This window comes from Callorhinus ursinus, unplaced genomic scaffold, assembly GCF_003265705.2.
Source record: "Callorhinus ursinus isolate GAN/ISIS: 27379988/994484 unplaced genomic scaffold, GSC_fseal_2.0 scaffold16, whole genome shotgun sequence".
In the NCBI taxonomy this organism is placed as follows: domain Eukaryota; kingdom Metazoa; phylum Chordata; class Mammalia; order Carnivora; family Otariidae; genus Callorhinus; species Callorhinus ursinus.
In genome coordinates this window covers 12435874-12459337 of record NW_027397078.1, presented here as the reverse complement: position 1 = coordinate 12459337, position 23464 = coordinate 12435874, and the positions used below count along the sequence as shown (strand labels likewise).

Below are 23464 nucleotides of genomic sequence, written 5' to 3'. Positions count from 1 at the left end.
ATTGAATATAAATTCAGGTTGCTCTTTATATTTGCATTTTGAACTGCTAAGATATGTGTGTGTGTGTGTGTGTGTGTGTGTGTGTGTGTGTGTATAGCATTGTTACTGAAAGGAAATTTTTCTCTTATTCTGTGTGTGTGTGTGAGAGAGAGAGAGTGAGTTTATGTGTGTGTGTGTGTGTGTGTGTGTGTGTCCTACTTTACCAAAGAATTTGTGTATTTTGTGAGGAGTTATTTACAGCAGAAGGAAAATATGGTTTGGCAGTTCATTGGCTTTGCTCATGTAAGACTTTTGCTTAAGCGGGGCACTTGGGTCACTCAGTCGGTTAAACTGCTGCCTTTGGCTCAGGTCCCGGGATCGAGCCCCACATCGGGCTCCCTGCTCAGCAGGAGTCTGCTTCTCCCTCTGACCCTCCCCCGTCTTGTGCTCTCTCTCTCTCACTCTCTCTCTCTCAAATAAATGAATAAAATCTTTTTAAAAAATGACTTTTGCTTAAGAATCTCAGATACATGGATTTATTATAAATAATTCATACATTTTTATGATAATTTTTAAATTCTAATCACCCTTCAAAGATGCTTTCCTAATATGTGAGGAATTAAGCATAACCAGTTGAGATTAGTAGGGTTACAAGATCATTCAGAAATGATGAAACTAAAGGTGTCTGGGTGGCTCGGTCGATAAAGCATCCAACTCTTGATTTCAGTTCAGGTCATGATCTCAGGGTCTTGAGATCCAGCCGTGCATCAGGCTCTGTGCTGGGCATGGAGCCTGCTTAAGATTCTTTCTGTCTTTCTCTTCCTCGGCCCTGCCCCCCCTTAAAAAAAAAAAAAAGAGAAACACTGAAACTAAAACTTCTTTTTTTTTTGGCATTTTTTTCTTAACATGGAACTTTAAGAAATTTTTCAAATACTTGTGAACATTTGCCTCTTATCACTCAGCATTTCTATAAAAAACAATCTTTCCCATTTTATTGCTCAGATGGAGCCTAAGGATGCTTTTTTAATACTAAAATTCCTTTTTCATGCAGAAATCACTCATAGAAATAAGTTTAAAGTAAAATTAACAAAATGAGGGCACATGGGTAGCTCAGTCATTAGGCGACTACCTTTGGCTCAGGTTGTGATCCCAGGTTCCTGGGATCAAGCCCCGCATCAGGCTCCCTGCTCCACGGGGAGCCTGCTTCTCCCTCTCCTGCTCCCCCTGCTTGTGCTCTCTCTCTCTCACTTTCTCTCTCTGTCAAATAAATAAAATCTTTTAAAAAAGACCAAAATAAATGAAGGCTTTACATGGAGTCTTAAGAAACCACTTTCACAGTGTGGTGAATCTGAACAAATGAGCAAACAGTTGCATTTGGTATCAGTGAAACATACATGAATTTGAGGAGCTGAGAGATGTAAATGAATAGAAGTGATAGGTAAATGAGAGATAGATTTATAATGGAGACTTTAATATGCTTTATTAATTATCCTGCATTAATTATCTCATATATGATATTGCCTACTGCTGGAAAGATCTCCATAATTGGATGTGAACTTCACTTACACATCCTGCCTTACATTGTACTCAATTTGGGGTGACAGTTCTCAGATCCTGTTGTTATCCTACTTAGCAGTGGTGAGTATAATATCTGAAATACCAAGTGTGCTTTTTAAACAGTTTTCTTATGGTATAATTGTCATACAATAAGCTGTGCCTATTTAAAGTGTACAATTTGAGAAGTTTTAGCACATGCATACAACCATGAATCCATTGTCACAAATCAGATAACGAATATATGTCACCCCAAAAAGTTTCCTTGTGTCTATTTTTAATCCTTTGTCCTCCCCTCCCCTCATGCCACAAACCACCCTTGCCTTAGACAATCATTTATCTGGGTATTTTTTGTCACTTTATGTGCATTTGATAGCACTGTATATAAATGAAATCATACAGTATATACCCTTTTGAGGGGTTGTTTTCTTTTATGCACAAAAACTATTTTAAGATCTACCGATTTACTGCATATATCCATAGTTTATTCCTTGTATTGTAGTAGTAGTCCATGGAATGGATATACCACAATTTGTTCATCTATTTACCTGTTGATGGGTATTTGGGATTTTCCATTTTTTGGTAATTACAAATAAGGCAGATATGAACATTCATATATAAATGTTTGCATGGGCATATACTTTCATTTATCTTGGGTAAATCACTTATATGTGGGATGACTGGATAATACAGTAGTGAATTTATAATGTTTTAAAGAAATACATGCCAACAGTTTCTCAAAGAGAGTGTTCCTTTTTCCATTCCCACCTGCACTGCATAAAAGTTCCAGTTTCTCTCTATCCTTGACTGTACTTAGTAACTGAGTTCGCCATTTCAATTTATCCATTTTAACCTGTGTGTAGTACAGTTACAGGGTGGTTTTAATCTACATTTCTGTAATGAATAATAATGTTGAGCATCTTTTCTGTGCTTCTTTGTCATCCATGTGTCTTCTTCTGAAATGCTTTTTCAAATCTTTTGCCCATCCCTCCCCCTACATTCGGTTGTTTGTTTTCTTATTACTGAATTTTTAATGTGTTTTTAAAATTTATTCTGGTTATGTTTTTTATCAGATACATGCTTTAAAATTTTTTTTCTCCCAGTCTGTGGTTTTCATTTTAATTTTCTTAATAGTGTCTATTGAGTAGCAGTTTTTTTCCAGCGTTATTGACAAATAAAAACTGTGTATATTTAAGATGCACAGTGTGACAATTTGATATATGTATACAGTGAAAGATTATACAGATTTTTGATTTTGATGAAATGCAATGTATCACTTTTTTCTTACATGAATCAGGAAGAAACATGCGGTTTTAATGGCAACCTAGATTATTACTGCTTTAACATATTGCCCCAGTAATGAAAGCATAGGTTCTTCATAAGCTAAAACATAATCAGCCATCCTCTACAACAGAAATCTGAATCCTGTAGATTTTATTAATCCTTTCCTGTTGTCTATAGTGTCTTCTGTTATACACATTTCAAGAATGTGTTTTAGAAAGAACAAACAGTATAATACCACAAACAAATGGAGCCTAAAGGACTACAGTTGGGGCTACACTACTATATATTTTATCATAAAAATTAAGGGCTTAAAAGGAATAGAAGACAAGAGCCATATTATACACAAAATAAAAGCAGATGTGGCCAGAACACTGGGTTTCTTTAATTAGCCACCAGATTTTGTTTTTCCACTTTGCCTTTTGGTCCCCTAAAAAGGGAAAATAAAACAAAAGAAAATGAGTTAGAAATGTGGTTAAAATGAGGTAGGAAAAAGAGAAGAAGGAAGAGGGTTAACAGAGATATCCTTTGGCTTCCATCTTTAGTCTTGCTCCTGATATTTTAGGGTAGTGTATTAGAGAAACAAGACAATTAAAATTCATTCAATCACATGTAGTATAATGTACATAGAGCAGCTATTTATGAAAACACTTGTTGACAGAATTAATGTACCTCCAAGAAATTCGCAAGGTGATAAAAGCCCAGCCACACAGAAATTTTCCTTAACCACAGTATTCCTCATTAGCGATAGGGAGTGGTGAAGCATGAAGCCAGTGGAGGGAGGACGATGGGTGTGGGGGGACCAAGTGCAAAAGGGCAAAGACCTTGCCAGGTTTAACTGTTGCCATGGAAACTTGCTTCAGGAAGTTTTCTAAGGGGTGAAATGGTTTAGATAATCAGTGAGCAGTATCTGAAATTGCTTTAGGTCAAAATAAATGTTTTGTAAGTATATGCTTTAGGTCAAAATAATTGTTTTGTAAGTATATGAGTTATTTTGCTATTTTTCCAGTCAAAAGCCCTTTTATTCTGGGATATATTTGGTGATATTTAGACATAATGTACCATTTTCCACATTCCATGTCAGGTAAATGTATATGCCTTTGTCACTTACTATGTGACCTGGAGTGTGTTACCCGACCTTCTGTACAGCCCAGGTTGCTCAGCTTTAAAATGAGTCTAATGAGGAAATAACTTTTATGTTTATTAAAGGGGTTCGGTAGATAATGAATAGGAGGCATTCAGCATATGCCTAACACAGAGTAAACATTCATTAAATGGTTTTACATTATTTTCAAAAGATTAACCATTGATATAAAATTGCATTGCTCAGGCTTTAGCTTGAGTCTGATATCGACATTTTACAAGATAGTATAAAATTAGAGAAAAACAATGCCTAATGGAAAACGTTTGTTTTTACTGTTCGAAATGCATTTTGAAAAAATCAAACACGTAGACTGTTTAGCAGAGGAAAAAAAATCCATTTGTCAAAATAAAAGCTTGAGCTATTGAAAATATAATAGCTGTAATTGCAGTTCCTATTAGATTTTTTTAGTAACACTCATTTCAGACAAATTGAAAGCCTGCATTAAGTCAGTGATGCTGTATCTTAGAGAGTTGCTTTGTACACCACTATTATTTCTGTTATACCTAGAGTTTTTCCAAAAACAGTCTTAATAGTTTTCCTATCACTCTGATAAACTGAAGCACCAACAAACAACCTTTTATTTACTTTTGTTCCCCTTTGGATTGGTTGGCCTTAGCCCGAACAGAAGGAAGCAAAGTAATCACATGTACATAGTGTGGAAAAATATTATCAACTTTTGAAATACATATTTTCATAATCATTATTTACTGCATTTGGTTCAAAGGTTCATTGTCAATAGTCAGTCGCTGAGTCTAATGTTACTCTTTGTAATAAGCTTATAAGAATTTGACTGCTTGTCTCTTCTACCATAGCTAATTCATAACCAAAAATAAAGATGCATTTTAAAAAATGTAATTGTTTAGAAATAAAATAAAATTAAATTGCCAAGAAAAAGGTTTTTTTGCTGGGAAAAAAATGAGTCTACATTCGTGGCATAATTCTAAGATACATTGTTTTATTTATTTATTTTTTAAACATTTATTTTTTTTAAAGATTTTATTTATTTATTTGACACACAGAGAGAGAGAGAGCACAAGCAGGGGGAGTGGCAGGCAGAGGGAGAGGGAGAAGCAGGCTCCCCGCTGAGCAGGGAGCCCGATGTGGGGCTTGATCCCAGGACCCTGGGATCATGACCTGAGCCTAAGGCAGTCACTTAACCAACTGAGCCACCCAGGCACCCTAAGATACATTGTTTTAAAGTATTCTTTCAATTAAAGCATAAACTACTAAATAGACCTATATAATTCCATCATTCACTTCATTTATTTCTAATTTTTGAGATAAATACTTAATTTCTCATGCTGGTGTATAGTATATGGTCTTGTTATACTCATGTAGGGCTTTTGAATTGTTTTATAAATGATTCAATTTCTTTTTGTTAAGGGACAATAAAACTGCAATAATGTTTACATGGATATGTTTGAGGAAGAAAAAATATGCTGCATATACAAACAGGCTGAAATGAGAAATAATGGAGAATGTGTGCTTTTAATTCTTGAGAGTATTTCATAGTATTTGAAATATTAATTAGGTTTCCTTATTATTCAGTGCAAACGTATTATTTAACATATGTAGGTTTATCCAAATAATGGTTTTATCTAACTGAATTGTTTTTCTTAAAAGTTCCCTTTTCAAATTGTTCACTACTAGTGTATAGAAACGTAACTACTTTTGTTTGTTGATTTTGTATCCTGCATATTTACTGGATGCATTTATTAGGTCTAACATTTTTGTGTGTGTGCAGTCATTAAGGTTTTCTCTATATGAGATTGTGTCATCTGCAAACACAATTTTACTTCTTCCTTTCCAATTTGGATACCTTTACTACTTTTTCTTGCATAATTGCTCTGGCTAAAAATTCTACTATTATGTTGAATAGAAGTGGCTAAACCAGACATCCTTCTCTTGTTTCTGATCTTAGAGGAAAGATTTTAGTCTTTTGCCATTCAGTATAATACTAGCTGTGGTTTTCATATGTGGCTATTTGAGGAAGTCCTATCCCTAATTTATTTCTATCATGGAAGGATGTTGAATTTTGCCAAATACTTTTTATCCATCAATCGAGATGATTGTGGGTTTATTTTTTCCATTCTGTTAATGTGGTATATTACACTGATTGATTTGTGTATATTGAACCACCCTTCATTCATTCATCTACTCATTTATTCTTGGAATGAATCCCACTTGACCCTGGTATATAATCTTTTTAATATGCTGCTGAATTTGATTTGCTAGTATTTTGTTGAAAAGTTTTATATCAATGTTCATCAGGAATATTGGATTTTAGTTTTCTTTTCTTGTCCTATCTTTGTCTGCTTTAGTATCAGGGCATTGCTGGCCTCCTAGAATGAGTTAGGATGTTTTCCCTCCTCTTCAATTTTTAAGTGTTTGAGAAAAAAAATATTAACTCTTTAAATACTTGATAGAATTCAACAGTGAAGACATCTTATCCTGGCTTTTTCTTGGTAGGAAGCGTTTTGATTATTGATTCAATGTCCTTACTAGTTTTATATCTATTCAGCTTATCTTTTCTTTATGAACAGTTTTAGTAGATGGCGTATTTCTAGGAAATTGGCCATTTCATCTAAATTACCCAATTTGGGGGGCATGTAATTGTTCATAGTATTCTTTTATAATGCTTTTTATTCTGGTGAAAACAATGTAATATCCCCACTTTATTTCTGATGTTATTAATTTGACTCTTCATTCCTTTTTTCTTAATTACTTTAAAGGTCTGTCAATTATGTTGACCTTTTCAAAGAACCAATATTTTTGTTTATTTTCTCTATTGTTTTTCTCTTCTCTGTTTTATTTACCTCCACTTTGATCTTTATTGTTTCCTTCCTTCTGCTAGTTTTGGGTTTAGTTTGCTCTTCTTTTTCTAGTTCCATAACAATGTGCAGTTAGGTTGTTGGTTTTATTATTTATTTATTTAAAGTTTTTTTGTGGGGCTTGAACTCACAACCCTGAGATCAAGACCTGAACTGAAATCAAGAGTCAGACACTTAACCTACTGAGCCAACAGGTGCCACAGGTTGTTGATTTTAGATTATTCTTTTTAATGTATGTTTTTGCTACTATGAATTGCCCTCTTAGTGCTGCACTCACTGCATCACATCAGTTTTGTATACTGTGTTTTCCTTTTCAAACATCTGATATTTTCTAATTTCCATTGTGATTTCTCCTTTGAAATATTGGCTAAGTGTTTGTTGTTTAGTCTCCAAGTTTGTGGATTTCCACCTTTTTTTCCTATTATTGATTTGTGCTTTCATTCCATTATGATGAGAAAAGATGCCTTGTATAATTTAAATCTTTTTAAATTTATTAAGATATGCTTTATGGCCTCACATGTGATCTGTCCTGGACTGTGTTCCATGTTGATTTAAGAAGAAAGTGTGTTCTGCTCTTGTTGGGTAGAATGTTCTATATAATCCAATTAGGTCTAGTGGTTTTACAGTGGTGTTCACATTCTCTATTTATTAGTCTTCTGTCTAGTTGTTCTGTCCATTAATGAAAATGAGGTATTGAAGGTTCCAACTCTTATTGTAGACTTGTTTATTTCTCCTTCCAGTTCTGTCAATTTTAGTTTCAACTATTGTTGGCCTCTGTTTTTAGGTGTGTATATATCCATAATTTTTATATAATCTTGCTGAATTGAATTTTGTATTTGATATTTGTATATATTGCAAAGTAATCATCATGTAAGTCTAGTTAACATCTGTCACTATACATAGTTACAAAATTCTTTTTTCTTGTGATGAAAACTTAAGATCTCTCTTAGCAATTTTTAAATATGTAATACAGTATTATCAACTATAATTGCCATGCTGTACATTACACCCTCCACCTCTGGCAACCACCAGTCTATTCTCTGTATCTATCAGCTTAAGAGTTTTTGATTTTGTTTTAGTGAATTGAACTTTATCAATGTATAGTGTCCTTATCTGTCTCATATATATATATATATATATATATATATATGTATATACACAAATTGGCAAAAGATCTAAAGAGACACCTCACCAAAGAAAATATTCTGATAGCAAATAAGTGTATAGAGAGATGTTCAACATCATATCTCTAGGGAACTGCTAATTAAAACAAGATACCACTACCTGCCAATTAGGATGGCTAAATTTAAAAGTCCTGACAACACCAAGTGCTGACAAAGATGTGGAACAATAGGAACTTCCATTCATTGATGTTGGGAATGCAAAATGATAGAATGCCACAGCCATTTTGAAAGACAGTTTGGCAGTATCTGACAAAACTAAACATACTCATAACATGATATAGTAATAATACATCTTCATATTTACCCGAATGAGTTGAAAATTTATGTCCATCCAAAAATCTGCTCATGAATGTTTATAACAGCTTTATTCATAGGTGCCAAAATGTGGAGGTAATTATGATGTCCTGTAATAGGTGAATGGATAAACGGTGGTAAATCCATACAATGGAATATTTTTCAGTGATAAAAACAAATGGGCCTGCAGTGCCTGAGTGGTGCAGTTTGTTAAGTGTCCAACTCTTGATTTCAGCTCAGGTCTCACGGTCATGGGATCAAGCCCTGCTTTGGGCTCTAACTCTCAGCACAGAGTCTGCTTGAGATTCTCTCTCCCTCTCCCTATGCCCCTCACCTCTCTGTCTCTGAAATAAATAAATAAATCTTTTTAAAAAATGGCCTATCAAGCCACAAAAAAACATGAAGGAAGTTTAAATGTATATTGCTAAGTGAAAGAAGTCAATCTAAAAAGACCACATGCTGTATGATTCCAACTATATGACATTCTGGAAGAGGTAAAAGATCAGTGATAGCCAGTTAGTTCTTTAGAGGTGGGATGGAAGGGATGAATGAATGGGGCACAGAAGATTTTTAGGGCAGTGAAACTATTCCGCATGATAGAGTAATGGTAGATACATGGAATTACATATTTGCCAAAGACATAGAATGTACAACAGAAAAGGTTAGCTAAAATGTAAGCGATGGAATTTAGTTAGTAATGGTGTATCATTATTGGCTTATCAATTGTAAGTAATTTATTACAATAATGCATGATGCTTGTAATACCTGAAGCAAGAGGGGATATGTAGGAACTCTGTACTTTACATCATTTTTTTGTAAACCTAAAACTGTTCAAAAAATTATATTTATTAATTAAGTAAAAAATAGTATGAACTTTGAAGCAGAATGCATGTTTTCATATTTCAGCTGTATTTTTATGAGCTGATTGACCTTGGGCTAGTTACTGAACTTTCTTGTGTCAGTTTCTCTTCTTTAAAATGGAAATAATATATCATACTCGATGGTGAAAAACTGAGAGCTTTTACGCTAAGGTCAGGAACAACACATGAATATCTACTCTCACTACTTTTATTCAATATAGTACTAAAAGTCCTAGCCACAGCAATCAGACAACGTAAAGAAATAAAAGGCATCCAAATTGGTAAAAAAGTAAAACTCTCACTCTTTGCAGATGACGTGATACTCTATATAGAAAACCCTAAATCCTCCACCAAAATACTACTAGAACTGATAAATGAAATCAGTCAAGTCACAAGATACAAAATCAACATAGAGAAATATGTTGCATATCTATATACTAATAATGAAACAGCAGAAAGAGAAATTAAGAAAACAACCTAATTTACAGTTGCACCAAAAACAATAATGACATATCCAATAAAGGGTTAGTATCCAAAATATATAAAGAACTAATGATAGTCAATATCCCAAAAATAAATAACCCAATTGAAAAATGGGCAGAAGACATGAACAGATGTTTCTCCAAAGAAGACATTCAGTTGGTCAACAGACACATGAAAAGATACTCACCCTCACTCATCATCAGGGAAATGCAAATCAAAACTACAATCAGTATCCCTCATACCTGTCAGAATGCTTAAAATCTAAATGCAAGAAACAACAAGTGTTGGCAAGGATGTGGAGAAAAAGGAACCCTCATGCACTATTGGTGGGGATGCAAACTGTTGCAGCCACTGTGGAAAACAGCATGGAGGTTCCTCAAAAAGTTAAATGTAATATAATATATTAATATATGTAAATCACCTAGAACAATTTCTATCATATAGTAAGTCCTACATAAGCATAAACTACAATCCTTTAATCTTCAAAACAGCTAGCACCATTTTACAGACGAGGTAAATCACATTTTCGAGGCTAAATTAGTAGTGGCAGAACAAGTGTGTGAATTCAGGTTCTATCCAAAGCCTGTGTTCTTTGCACTATGTATCCTGTCTTTTTATAATGTGTTTGTAAACTATGTAAAATAAGAAAGCCATGTTTTTTTGATTTTTTCTTTAAATTTAAATAAATTTTTCAAGTTTCTTTAAATTTTCTTTAAATTTAAATTTCTTTAAATTTTTAAATTTCTTTAAATTGATTTTTTTCTTTAAATCATACATTACATCATTAGTTTTTGATGTAGTGTTCCATGATTCATTGTGCATAACACCCAGTGCTCCATGCAGAATGTGCCCTCTTTAATACTCATCACCAGGCTAACCCATCCCCCCACCCCTCTCCCCTCTAGAACCCTGTTTGTTTTTCAGAGTCCATCATCTCTCATGGTTCGTCTCCCCCTCTGATTTTCCCCCTTCATTCTTCCCCTCCTGCTATCTTCTTTTTTTTTTTTTCTTAACATATATTGCATTATTTGTTTCAGAGGTACAGATCTGTGATTCAACAGTCTTACACAATTTACAGCGCTCACCATAGCACATACCCTCCCCAATGTCTATCACCCAGCCACCCCATCCCTCCCACCCCACCCCTACTCCAGCAACCCTCAGTTTGTTTCCTGAGATTAAGAATTCCTCATATCAGTGAGGTCCTATGATAACATGTCTTTCTCTGATTGACTTATTTCACTCCGCATAACACCCTCCAGTTCCATCCATGTCGTTGCAAATGGAAAGATCTCATTCCTTTTGATGACTGCATAATATTCCATTGTGTATGTATGTATATATATACCACCTCTTCTTTATCCATTCATCTGTCGATGGACATCTTGGCTCAGAAAGCCATGTTTATAATAGGATATGAAATTTAACCTGAAACTTAAGTGACTTTATATTTTAAAATAAAAAGATTAAAAATGATAAGATAGGAGTGACATCAGCAAGATGGCAATATAGGAGATCCAAAACCTGTATCCCCATTCAGCAACAGTAACTTGAAAGCCATCCACAGCAAAAGTGCCTTTGTGGGAATTGTGGGATCCAGGTGGGAAATTATGAAACCCCGGTGGAATCCAAGACTGAGGAGGGCCATTTTGAAAAGGCAGGCTTGTGTTCATGTGGTGGACTTGCCAACCAAGGTCCTGGCTACAGATCAAGAAATAGCCCTGTCCCCCCTGTGGACTCAGTTATAGCCTCAATGGGCTTGAGTGCTGCCACCAGCACTTTATGAGAAGGAGCTAGCAGGACTCATTGCCGTCCATGCCCTGTGTAACAAGCGCATGGAATTTAGTCCCATCTGTGGACCCTGAAGTGGCTCATGGCCCAGCTTCAACCCTTCTCAGCCATGATTCCTGCCCACCTAGCACCTTGGAGAAGACACAAGTGTCTGTGCACCTGAGGCAGACCCTCCAATTTGGTCCAACTGCAGATCCTCTTTAAGCCATGGTCTGGGAACAATCGTCTTGGGAGACGCACTTGTCTGTGCCCCAGTAGTAGGCCCATTGACCATGATCTGTTCTTACATCTGGGAGCAGCCCCATAATCCAGTTTCAGCGCCTCACAGGTACAGTCTGGAAGCAGTCCTGCCTGCCCAGGGACCCAGAGGGAGACAACGCCCATCCATGTTCTATGGTCAAGCCTGCCCACCTCAGTCTGACTGCAGATGCTGAAGCAGTCTGACCTGGTTCCAGCCCCTCTCAGCCATAGTCTGGGGCCAGTCCTGTCCACTCAGAGGTTGGTGAAGTGTTGGGAGCATTCCCAGAGACCCAGAGGGAGCCAGAGTAATACCACAGACACTTGGTAATATCCAGTGTCACCAGCTGCTACCAATGTCACCTCCATTTCATATTTGGGCAAACCAAGGCACATAGCTGGTGACGGACATCCCCAGTTGTGAACCCACGTATCACACTGCTGGTTTTAATGAAAACCCAATTATCTGTTATACTTAAATATTAATGAATTCTCTATGAATTTGTTCTGTACCACCATCAGGTCTAAATGTGATGGTAAGGCCTAGAATTTGTTTGTCTTTGTTTATTAGTTTCAAGCTAAAGCATCTTTAGTACCTAAGACTGACCTTTCATTTTAGAAAACCAATCCCTGGTTAATCTGGCATCTTGTACTTATGTGTTTTAGGTGCAATTTCATTTTCTGTTAAACGCAGACGAGATGATGACTCTCAGGAAGCCTCAGATCAAGATCAATGTCGAGCACCCTCCTTTCAAAAATCATTATCAGAACTATTCCACAAGTTTGATGAAGAAGAGTCAGGTAAATTTATGATTAAAGAAAGTTTCATGATCACTTTTCAATCATTCACTTTTAAATGAATAAATATTTTACATTCATAAGGTATATGCAAATGTGTGTTGCATATATCTGTAAGAATTTTATTGTATTATTTCAGGATTAACTTTATGTAGTTTACTTTCTGGATTTGTACAGCTTTTAACATTAATAGATTACAGTACTTCAGCTTGAAGGCTGTCTACTCTTTCATAAGTGAAAAACTTTATATATACTTGTTATTAAACAAAAAATTACAGTAAATTTCTGATAAAATGTTAATGAGTATATAATTTTAACAAGGTAATATGCTTTTCTTCAGCGTAGGAGATGATAGCCATCTTCCTCATATGCAGAAGAAAGTCAGTGCTATTTTTTTCCTTCCTATATTATAAAGCTTTATTTGAATGTTGTTAAACATATCTTTTTAGTAGAAATTCTAAGGAAATTGAGATAATGGAGAGTTGGAAGGCATAGGGCAGACTTCCTGGAAAATGTTCTCTTATGGGTGAGTAGCAGGGACATAAGAGGGCATTAGAGAAGAGTGGGTCAACAGAAGCAAAGCTGTGGAGACAATGAGGTATATCCAAGAAGAAATCTTTATTGAATGACTTTGTGTTTAGTCAGAATTCTTCAGTAAAACAGACACTACCATAATATTAATGTAATGTAAATAGATATATAGAGAGAGAGAGAAAGAGAGAGAGATGTTGAAAAAATTTTTTAAAGATTTTATTTGTTTATTCGATAGAGTGTGTAAGAGCATAAGCAGGTGAAGGGCAGGTAGAGGGAGAGGGAGAAGCAGGCTCCCTGTTGAGCAGAGAGCCCCACATGGGCCTGATCCCAGGACCCTGGGATCATGACCTGAGCGAAAGGCAGGAGCTTAACCAACTGAGCCACCCAGGCACCCCAAGATGTTGAAATTGTTAAAAAATGGCTGACATGATTGTGGGGACTGGCAAGTCCAAAATCTGTATGCCAAGCAAGCAGGGCAGAGAATGTGGTAAGAGTTGCTGTTGCAGTCTTGGGCCCAAATTCCAGAAGCAGGCCAGGCAGGCTGCAAGCTCAGGCAGGGTTTCTCTTTCAGTCTTGAGTAAGAATTGCTTCTTCTTCGGGTAACGTCAGTATTTGCTCTTAGGGCCTCCAACTGATTGGAGGAGGTATACCCACATTATGCAGGGCAATCTGCTTTACTCAAACTCCACTGGGGGAAAAAAAAAAACAACTTCACAGCAAGGTCTGAGACTGGTGTTTAAGCAAACAACTAGACATCATAGTCCAGCCAAGTTGACACATAAAATTAACCATCACGGAATACATGGATTAAGAGTGATTATTTAGGCACTATTCAAAATGCTTTGGAAACGGAAGAGCAGCTGGGGCCAGCTGGGCAGGCCACTGGCACAGCAAACTGGCTTTGAAGTGAAGAGAACAATGTATTTTATGGTGGCGATGGGGATAGAGACATACCATTAAAGATAGAAAACATTTCAGAGACTAGCATTAGATGACTCGCGCTCTCTCTCTGTCTTTTTTTTTTTTAAGATTTTATTTATTTATTTGACAGAGAGAGACACAGAGACAGGGAACACAAGCAGGGGGAGTGAGAGAGGGAGAAGCAGGCTCCCGGCAGAACACGGAGCCCAATGCAGGGCTCGATCCCGGGACCCTGAGATCATGACCTGAGCCAAAGGCAGATGCTTAACCAACTGAGCCACCCAGATGCCCCCCTCCCCTTTTTTAAGATTTTGTTTATTTATTTGAGAGAGAGAGAGAGCACAAGTGGGGAAGGAAGGGGCAGAGGGAGAGGGAGAAACAGACTCCCCGCTGAGCAGGGAGCCCTGTGCAGGGCTCGATCCCAGGACCCTGAGATCATGACCTGAGCCAAAGGCAGATGCTTAACCTGCTGAGCCACCCAGATGCCCCTAGATGACTTTCTTAAGAGAGGATTGATTCTAAAAATGAACAAGGTTTGTTTGTATCTTGGTGAATAGAAAAATATTAAGATATTAATTTAGAAGTGTTGGGACTTTGTTAAAATAACATTTGTTAAGTAGACCCCTGGGGTGTCAGATGGTGTGTCATGGTTCAACAAAAGGCCACAAGGGTAAGTGAAAGAGTTTATTACTTATAGGTCCTTGATGATTCATACTTCACTCCTCAAGGGGCCACATGGGGAGGTCAAGACAGGGTGCAAAGAGAGAAGAGGAACCTGTGCACGTGCCTTAATTAGGGTTCTCAGAATGCTTTTGGTTCCTGGGCTGAGGCCAGATTGGTTAATTCAAACTAAAAAGAGTAGAATTTTGGTAAGCATCAGGGGGGTCTCATTTAAGGGCCACACAGTGGGAAGGCCCTGGGAGACAGAGGAGAGTGCTTATCACAAGAATGGTTAGGGAGTCATATCAGAAATTCACATTTAGTTGTGACTGTGTAGGTTGTTATCTAGTGTGTGTACTCTCCAGAGGGCTACTGTCAGTTCAAGGCCCATGCAGCCCACTTGGCCACACAAAATGGATGCAGAGACAGCAGTATTATGGAGTAATTTAGTTGTTGAACTATCAACAAGAAGAAATAAAAAGTCTGGGAGATTATAATGCTTGGCACAGTTTTGTGCTTGCTGATTTTGATGTGACAGCAAGACATTTATGTGGCAATATCCAGTCATCAGTTGACTATTTGGAGCTGAGACCGGAAAAAAAAAAAAAAAACAGGTTGTAAAGTTTTAGGGTTTCTTTAATTTAAATCGTGCAGGTAAGTTCAAAGAGCAGATGACTGCTGTAGATGGATTATGCTAGGAGTGAAACCCCCACTGAAATCTAAGGCAGAAGAACCATGAAGGAAAGCCAGGTAAAAGTGTTTGAAAGCAAATCAGAATATTATGGTATCATGTTAATGGAATAAAAAAGAGTGGGAATATCTAATAAGAAAATCTGCATGATGTGAGGACAGATTACAAGATAGATTAAGAGCTAGGAAAAATTCATCTAATATTACAAATATCCCCAGTTCTTCAAAGTTGTCTTCTTATATCAGACAGGATTAACCTTTCCATCTCCTATAATAACATGGAACTTTTGCTTACTGATTGCTCAGCAGTGTATCTCTTTTCAATTAGGGAAGTTTCAGTTAGGTAAAATGAATAAGTTTTGGAGAACTAATTAATGTACTGCATGATTATATTTAATAATACAGTAGGGTGTACTTGAGATTTGCTTAGAAGGTAGGTCTTAAATGTCTTCACCACCCCCACCAAAAATCAGTAATTATGTGAGATGATGGATGTGTTAATTAGCTTAATTGTAGTGATTATTTTATAATGCACACTATATCAAATCACGTTGTACCTTAAATATATATAATTTTTAATAGTTATACCTCAACAAAGCTGGGACCAGATGAAAGAAATGAAAACAATAAGATTTTTTTTTAACTTTTTCCAAATTGGAAAATTTGAAAAACATTAGTAACACCCAGTTTTGATGAAGGGCAAGTTGAAAGAGACAATTTTATGCATTGTAATGGGAATTTGAGAGCATTTACAATATGCTTAAAACTTTTTTTTAGATTTTATTTTTAAGTAATCTGTATGCCCAATGTGGGGCTTGAATTTACACCTCCGAGATTAAGAGTCACATGCTCTACCAACTGAGCCAGCCCAGCACCCCTAAAACTTTTAAGATTTTTTATCCCTATTGATCCAATGATTTCATTCTAAGAAATTAGTTTGAATAAAATAATCAGAGATATGCACACATATTTTTCTATAAGAATGTTCCTTATGTGATCTATTATTTTGAATAATTGAAACTTAAATATTTTAGCTTTACAATTTTATTTAAAATAATTTTGAATATGTATTACTTGCACATAAATTTTTTCCCACTTTTTTTGAAAAATAGTTGACATACAGCACTCTGTAAGTTTAAGGTATGCAGCATGATGGTTTCTTTACATATATTGTGAAAAGATCACCACAATAGGTCCTGCTAATATCTTATCTTCTCATATTGATAGAGTGAAAAGAAAAGAAAGGGAAAAAAAGGAAATAAAATTCCTGTGGTAAGAACTCTTAGGATTTACACTCTTAACAACTGTCCTCTATATCATACTCATCATGTTGTAATTACACTGTAGTCCTTATTTCTCTTGTAACTGAAAGTTTGTATCTTTTGATGACTTTTCTCCCTTTCCACCTCCTTCCCGTGCTTGACCTGTGATAACCACAAGTCTAATCTCTTTTTCTGAGTTGTTTTTTTTTTTAAGATACCACACTTAAGTGAGGTCATACAATGTTTTTCTTTCTCTTTCTGATTTATTTCACTTTAGCATAATGCCTTCAAGTTCTGTCCATATTGTAAATGGTAGGATTTCCTTGTTTTGTTTTTGTTTTTGTTTTTTTTTAATGGCTGAATAATATTCCATTCTGTATATATATCTTACAACTTCTTTATCCATTCATCCCTCGATGGACACTTAGGTTGTTTCCATATCTTGGCTATTGTAAATAATGCTGTAATAAACATGGGGTGCATACATCTTTTCCAAGTAAATATTTTGGTTTTCTTCAGATAAATACCCAAATTTGGGTATGGAAGTTTTATTTTAAAATTTTTGAGGATTGTCCATACTGTTTTTCATAGTGGTATAACTGTACCTAACAAGAGTTCATCTCTCCAATGTGCAACACACCAATAAAAAAAACCGAGCATTTGCACTGAAGAAAGATAGGCTATTTATTTGTGTGGCACCACCCCAGAGAACAGGGAACTAGCGTTCAAAATCTTGAATTCTCTGATGGCTTGCAAGTGAGGGTTTTTAAGGGCAAAAATCAAGGGTAAAGGGTTTGGAATTGTGGGTTCTTCTGATTGGTCAGGGATTGGGTAAACTTCAAGACTAATTAACTGGTCCCAGGTCACCTATCTCTTCAAGACTGTGGTTGAGTGGTCATTTCCTTCACTGATCCAGGTCTACAAAATATTGCTGCAATGTTTGTCAGTGATGCTGTCTTTATTAGCAAAAGCAGAGGCTATACACCATATGACTATGATGTCTGCACAGGCCGTTTCATTTCCTGTTCCCTTGGGCTACATTTTCATTATCTTTTTTTTTTTAACTTTATTTATTTATCTAAGTTTTCCCTACACCTGTCATGGGCCTCGAACTCACAACCCCAAGATCGATAGTCTCATATTCCTCCGACTGAGCCAGCCAGGCGCCCCTACATTTTCATTATCTTAAGCGAAGCATATTGTAAGTTCCTTCCTGGTATTTTCCCCAGTAGTCTTTAACTATGGGCTACATGCATTTCTGCAGACTTAATTCTGTTGGCAGTTTCAGTGACTGCACCAATTTGTATTTGCCACCAACAGAGCGCAAGGGTTACCTTTTCTACATATCCCACCAACACTTGTTTTCTGTTCTTTTGATAGTAGCCATCCTAATGGGTGTGAGGTGATAGCTCATTGTGGTTTTTGATTTGCATTTTCCTAATGATTAGGGATAAAACTCAAGTTCTAATAGCAGATGTTGTCTGAAGGATCAAAATATGTTTACACACACACACACACACACACACACAGATATATCAATTTTATATAATTTGTATACCCCAGTGTATTTATATATATGTGTGTGTGTCATACATCTGTGTCTTTATTGACATATCAAGCCTGGAGTTTTATACAAGAAAAAATAAGTATTTACTCTTAGTCATGAGATAATGAATAATTTTCATCTTTAGGCTTTTCAGGAATTTCTAAAATCACTATAGTGAATGTTACTGATTTTAAAATTAGCAAAAAGTTTTAATGTGTTTAAGGCCTGTAGCTAAACAGTGTATAATAATTATTATTTTTGTTCTCACCAATAAATCATCTTTAATCTTATTCTAACCAATAAACTCATAATCAGTGTACATTTTTAGCACTGTAGGAATTAAATCAGCTACATCATAACACTGCCTTATGTGATAGTCACAGCAATCACAAATATGTTGTTTCTGTGATAGCTAATTTTAAGTGTCAACCTAGCTAGGTTATGGTGCCCAGATAATAGGTGAAACCTTATTCTGGATGTTTCTGCGAAGGTGATTTTGGATGAGAATTACATTTAAATCTGTGAACTTTGAATAAAGAAGATGGCCCTCCCTAGTATGGGTAGGTCTCATCCAATCAGTTGAGTTCCTAACAGAACCAAGACTGACCTCCCCAGAACAAAAAAGAATTCTACCCATAGACCACTTTTGGATTTGCACTGCAATTCTTTCTTGAGTCTACAGTCTGCTGACCTAACCTGCAGATTTTGGACCTACCAAGTCAATTGCATGAGCCATTTCCTTAAAATCAATCTCTTGCTGCTTCTGTTTCTCTGTCTCTGTCTCTTTATATGCACACATATATTCTATTGCTTTTCTTTCTCTGGAGAACCTTGACTAAGACAGTCCCCATTCCAAAGATGAGCAGACTGTTTTATTGTTCTTTGTGCCAGCCCAGAGTTGTGGGGCATTCAGGCTTTATGGTCATGAAGCCCTTTCTGTCCAGAATTATTTTCCCTGTGAGTTCAATGTGGATTAAAGCATTGGAAAAGCCAGTGAAATATATATGAGCAACCTAGAAGGGGAAGCATTTTTCATTTTAACAACTTTGGTTTATTTTGAGATGTCACATTTAAACTTCATAAAAGCATTTAAAGCACTGTCATAGAATTGAAGGAGCAGCCAATACAAACGTGAGCAGAGGTTTTCACAGTAACCTAACGTCAGTATAAAGTTGGTAACTTATTCTCTGTGCATTAATGGTTTCCAGGTAATTAGTTGGTGTCTGTAAAATAAATAAACACAGAAGGCAATTCAAAATGTGGAGGTAAGATCACCCTCAAGAACTTCTCATAAGTATTTGGAATAAGAATTCACATGGACCTTCTCTGTCTCCCTCTCACTAGCTAATTGTTCTGAATGTCTGGATTGTTCTAAGATCCACTAATTTGATAAGTACTTCTTAATAGCTAAAGTATTAGAATAGAGTGGCATACAATACAATATAATATAATATGGTATGAAGTAGTGCATTGCAGTGCAATAAGATAAAATGCTCCTGGTAGGGGGGAATAATTTTCCCTCTACCTTTCTAAATTCTTGGCCGAGAGCCCCCTGTAATAATAAAAAAAAAAAAAAAAAAAGATTAGCAGGAAAAAGAAAACAAAAGTTCAGTAACATGTGTTACTGGCTTGGTGCTTTGGTGGGTCATTCAGTTAAGCAACCAAGTCTTGATTTCGGCTCAGGTCATGATTTCAGGGTCCTGAGATTGAGCCCTGTGTGGGGCTCCAGTGGGTGTGGAGCCTGCTTGGGATTCTCATTCTCCCTCTCCCTCTGCCCTTAGCCGCTCCTCTCTCTCTCTCTCTCAAAAAAAAAGTATACCTCTTCTATATATGGGATAGAACCAGGAAAAATAAATAACTCCTTGAAATGGCCCGAACCCTTACCTTAAAATACCATCTCCAGCTAAAGACAAAAAAAGATGTTGGGGGATGGAGAGCCAATAATGCAGTTACCAGGAAAGCACAGTAAACAAGTGTAAGGTTGTTTTACAGATTTCTAAAGATTTAGTCTCCCAACTTTCTAGTACAGAGAGGGAGACACCCTTACAAATGCAGATTTCCTTTAGAAATGTAAATGTCTCTTACAAAAGGGTAACTTCTACTCTGTTTCCAGAGCTTCTGTATCTGCAGCTTCTTAAAAAAATCAGCTCAAAATAATCCTTATACCAAAGACATATTTTGGGGTGGCAAATTCTTATTTATTTATTATTTTATTATTATTATTATGTTATATTAATCACCATATGCAAGCTGGTGCAGCCACTCTGGAAAACAGTATGGAGGTTCCTCAAAAAGTTGAAAATAGAGCTACCATACGATCCAGCAATTGCACTACTGGGTATTTACCCCAAAGATACAAATGTAGGGATCCGAAGGGGTACGTGCACCCCGATGTTTATAGCAGCAATGTCCACAATAGCCAAACTGTGGAAAGAGCCAAGATGTCCATCGACAGATGAATGGATAAAGAAGAAGTGGTATATATATATACAATGGAATATTATGCAGCCATCAAAAGGAATGAGATCTTGCCATTTGCAACGACGTGGATGGAACTGGAGGGTGTTATGCTGAGCGAAATCAGTCAATCAGAGAAACACATGTATCATATGATCTCACTGATATGAGGAATTCTTAATCTCAGGAAACAAACTGAGGGTTGCTGGAGGGGTGGGGGGTGGGAGGGTTGGGGTGGCTGGGTGATAGACATTGGGGAGGGTATGTGCTATGGGGTGGCAAGTTCTACTCCGCTTCACCATGCAGTACAATTCCATACAACACAATGTAGTGCAATATACAACACTCTCTTTCAGAAGAGAGAGAATTCCACTAGTCTGGGACCCTTATTTCAGATAAGGAAACTGAGGCCCAAAGAGGTTAATGATTTACCTAAGTAAGTTAGGCAAACATAGCAGTACATGGAATCTTTAAAACATGACATACCGATTTGAATGTGCATATGAATAACTGAAATTGGAGGACATCTTAAACCATATACTAGCTCAACACTGGAGAATAAAGAATATCAAAGTAGAAGCTGAACAGATCAGGCTAAACAAATGGAAAATTTGAGTTGATGCCAGTACATATCCTGCTACACAGGAATGTTGTGGTGGACCAGGGTTCCAGTGGCAGGATTTGGGAGGATGACTTTAGACATCACCAGCAACAGAAATGCCTACTTTTAAAAAACATATCGGGAACCCAGATGTAAACATTACTTTCTCACCATGTAGTTCATTCCCAATCCAGCGTCCTTTAGGCTAAATTGCTAGAATCCTTTATTACACTTTCAAGAAAAGAAAAATCTCATCAACTATTCCTGATGGTGTCCTTAGACTAGAATCTTATGGTACTAGAAATGTACCACTGTGAATTATAATATAATACTTAGATAGTTCTTTATATAATATGTGAATGTTTTGGCAATTGGGAAAATGATTGGTTATTTCTTTTGAAATATTAATTCTTAACTTAGAAGTAAAACATTCTTATTTTAGTAGGGAATATAATGAGTTCCTGGGGCAGTCGGAGGACAGGGAGCTTTTATAGGGCAAGCTCATGGCCATGCAGGATGGTGCTTCTCTTTACACTCACAAATTGTAATGCAATCAGCTTTTCACCCTCCACTTCCCTCTCTTGACAAATGAGTTCATCAAAAAGATTTTGAAAATGGTATCTATTGATGTTTCTCAAATTTTATGTTAAGTATGGTATTCTGAAGCCTACATTAAGAGATGTTTCTTTCTTGTTTTCTCTTTTTCAGATGATAGTGTTAGCAATTTCCAAGTCTGGTATTGTCTTGAGATCCATAGCTCTCCGGGACCACCAGTAAACATTATTGAAATGAAATGCCTTGCTCTGGTAAGAACCCATTAAATGTTCATAGACTCTCTTTTTGCAAACAGAGCTTTTGTTGTACACTTAAATTGTGATCCCTAAAAAAATCCATATTAAATGAGCACATTAGAATAAATTATTCAAATTATAGCAGTTTTATTTTAAATCCAGTAATATGGACCTTAAGTGCTTATGGAAAACATCTTTTAGCTCTATGGTATCTTATAGTGGCTTTACTGATTAGAATTCTACATGCATGTTTCAAGAGTTACCAAGAGCAAACTTAACCTTAGCCTATATTCTTGCCCTCACACATATGGTAAAAGCAGGATTATGCTCTTGTCAGAGATCAGGAATATCCTGTCCCCTCAAGGTCTTTCTAGCTGGACTAAGAATCAAGTTGACATGACACAGATTAACAGAAGAAAATCAAATTTAATAGTTTATGTCTGGGGAATGCACATAGACATGGGAATTCCAAAGACAGGCAAAATGAGGTCTATATGTCATTCTGAATTAAGGAGAAGGGGAAAGGGGCCTGAGACTTCAAAGGGAAGGAATGCAATTTACATAAAGGGGAAAAAGAGTAAATATTTGGTAAGCAAATGTTTGCTAGGCCTCTTGGGAAACAAGGGGATACAGAGAACTTTGATCAAACAGGCCTTTCTAGGTTCCTCACTGCCTGTCACACCCATTTCCTACTATAATGTAGTTATCTGTGGTGATAGCTCTCTTCCTGGAGCAGGTCTTCTGTCTGAATCCTTTTTATGCAGTTGAGGAGAGTGGTAAAGAGATTTTCCTGAATCTGCTGGGTTTTGATTGCTTTTTAACTCAAAATAATCTTCGTGCCAAAGTGGCCCATTTTGAGGAGGCCTGCCTTTGGTTCCTATAGTCTCTTGACTCTTTCAGTACTGATTCTTCCTGGTTTCTACATCAGGGCTTTCACTTTGAAACACACTTGGAGTAACAGGCATAGATTTGGCATTTTATTTTATTTTACTTTTTTAATTTAATTTAATTTAATTTTATTATGTTATGTTAGTCGCCATACAGTACATCATTAGTTTTTGATGTAGTGTTCCATGATTCATTGTTTTCGTATAACACCCAGTGCTCCGTGCAGTACGTGCCCTCCTTAATACCCATCACCGGGCTAACCCATCCCCCCACCCCTCTCCCCTCTAGAACCCTCAGTTTGTTTCTCAGAGTCCACAGTCTCTCATGGTTCATTTTTCCCTCCGATCCCCCCCCCATTTTTCCCTTCCTTCTCCTAATGTCCTCCATGCTGTTCCTTATGTTCCACAAGTAAGTGAAACCATATGATAATTGACTTTCTCTGCTTGACTTAGTTCACTTAGCATAATCTCCTCCAGTCCCATCCATGTTGATGCAAAAGTTGGGTATTCATCCTTTCTGATGGCTGAGTAGTATTCCATTGTATATATGGACCATATCTTCTTTATCCGTTTGTCTGTTGAAGGGCATCTCGGCTCTTTCCACAGTTTGACTATTGCGGACATTGCTGCTATGAACATTGGGGTGCCTGTGGCCCTTCTTTTCACTACATCTGTATCT

At 36.5% G+C, this 23464-nt stretch overlaps 1 protein-coding gene across 1 annotated transcript in view; it reads left to right on the top strand.

The window, feature by feature from the left end:
• Positions 1–23464, top strand: part of CFAP47 (cilia and flagella associated protein 47) — a 514691-nt gene that overhangs the window by 355224 nt on the left and 136003 nt on the right. Inside the window, exons 50-51 of the mRNA XM_073901936.1 lie at positions 12305–12439; positions 21816–21913. Coding sequence (XP_073758037.1) covers positions 12305–12439; positions 21816–21913 — 233 coding nt within the window. The remainder of the gene's footprint in view (positions 1–12304; positions 12440–21815; positions 21914–23464) is intronic.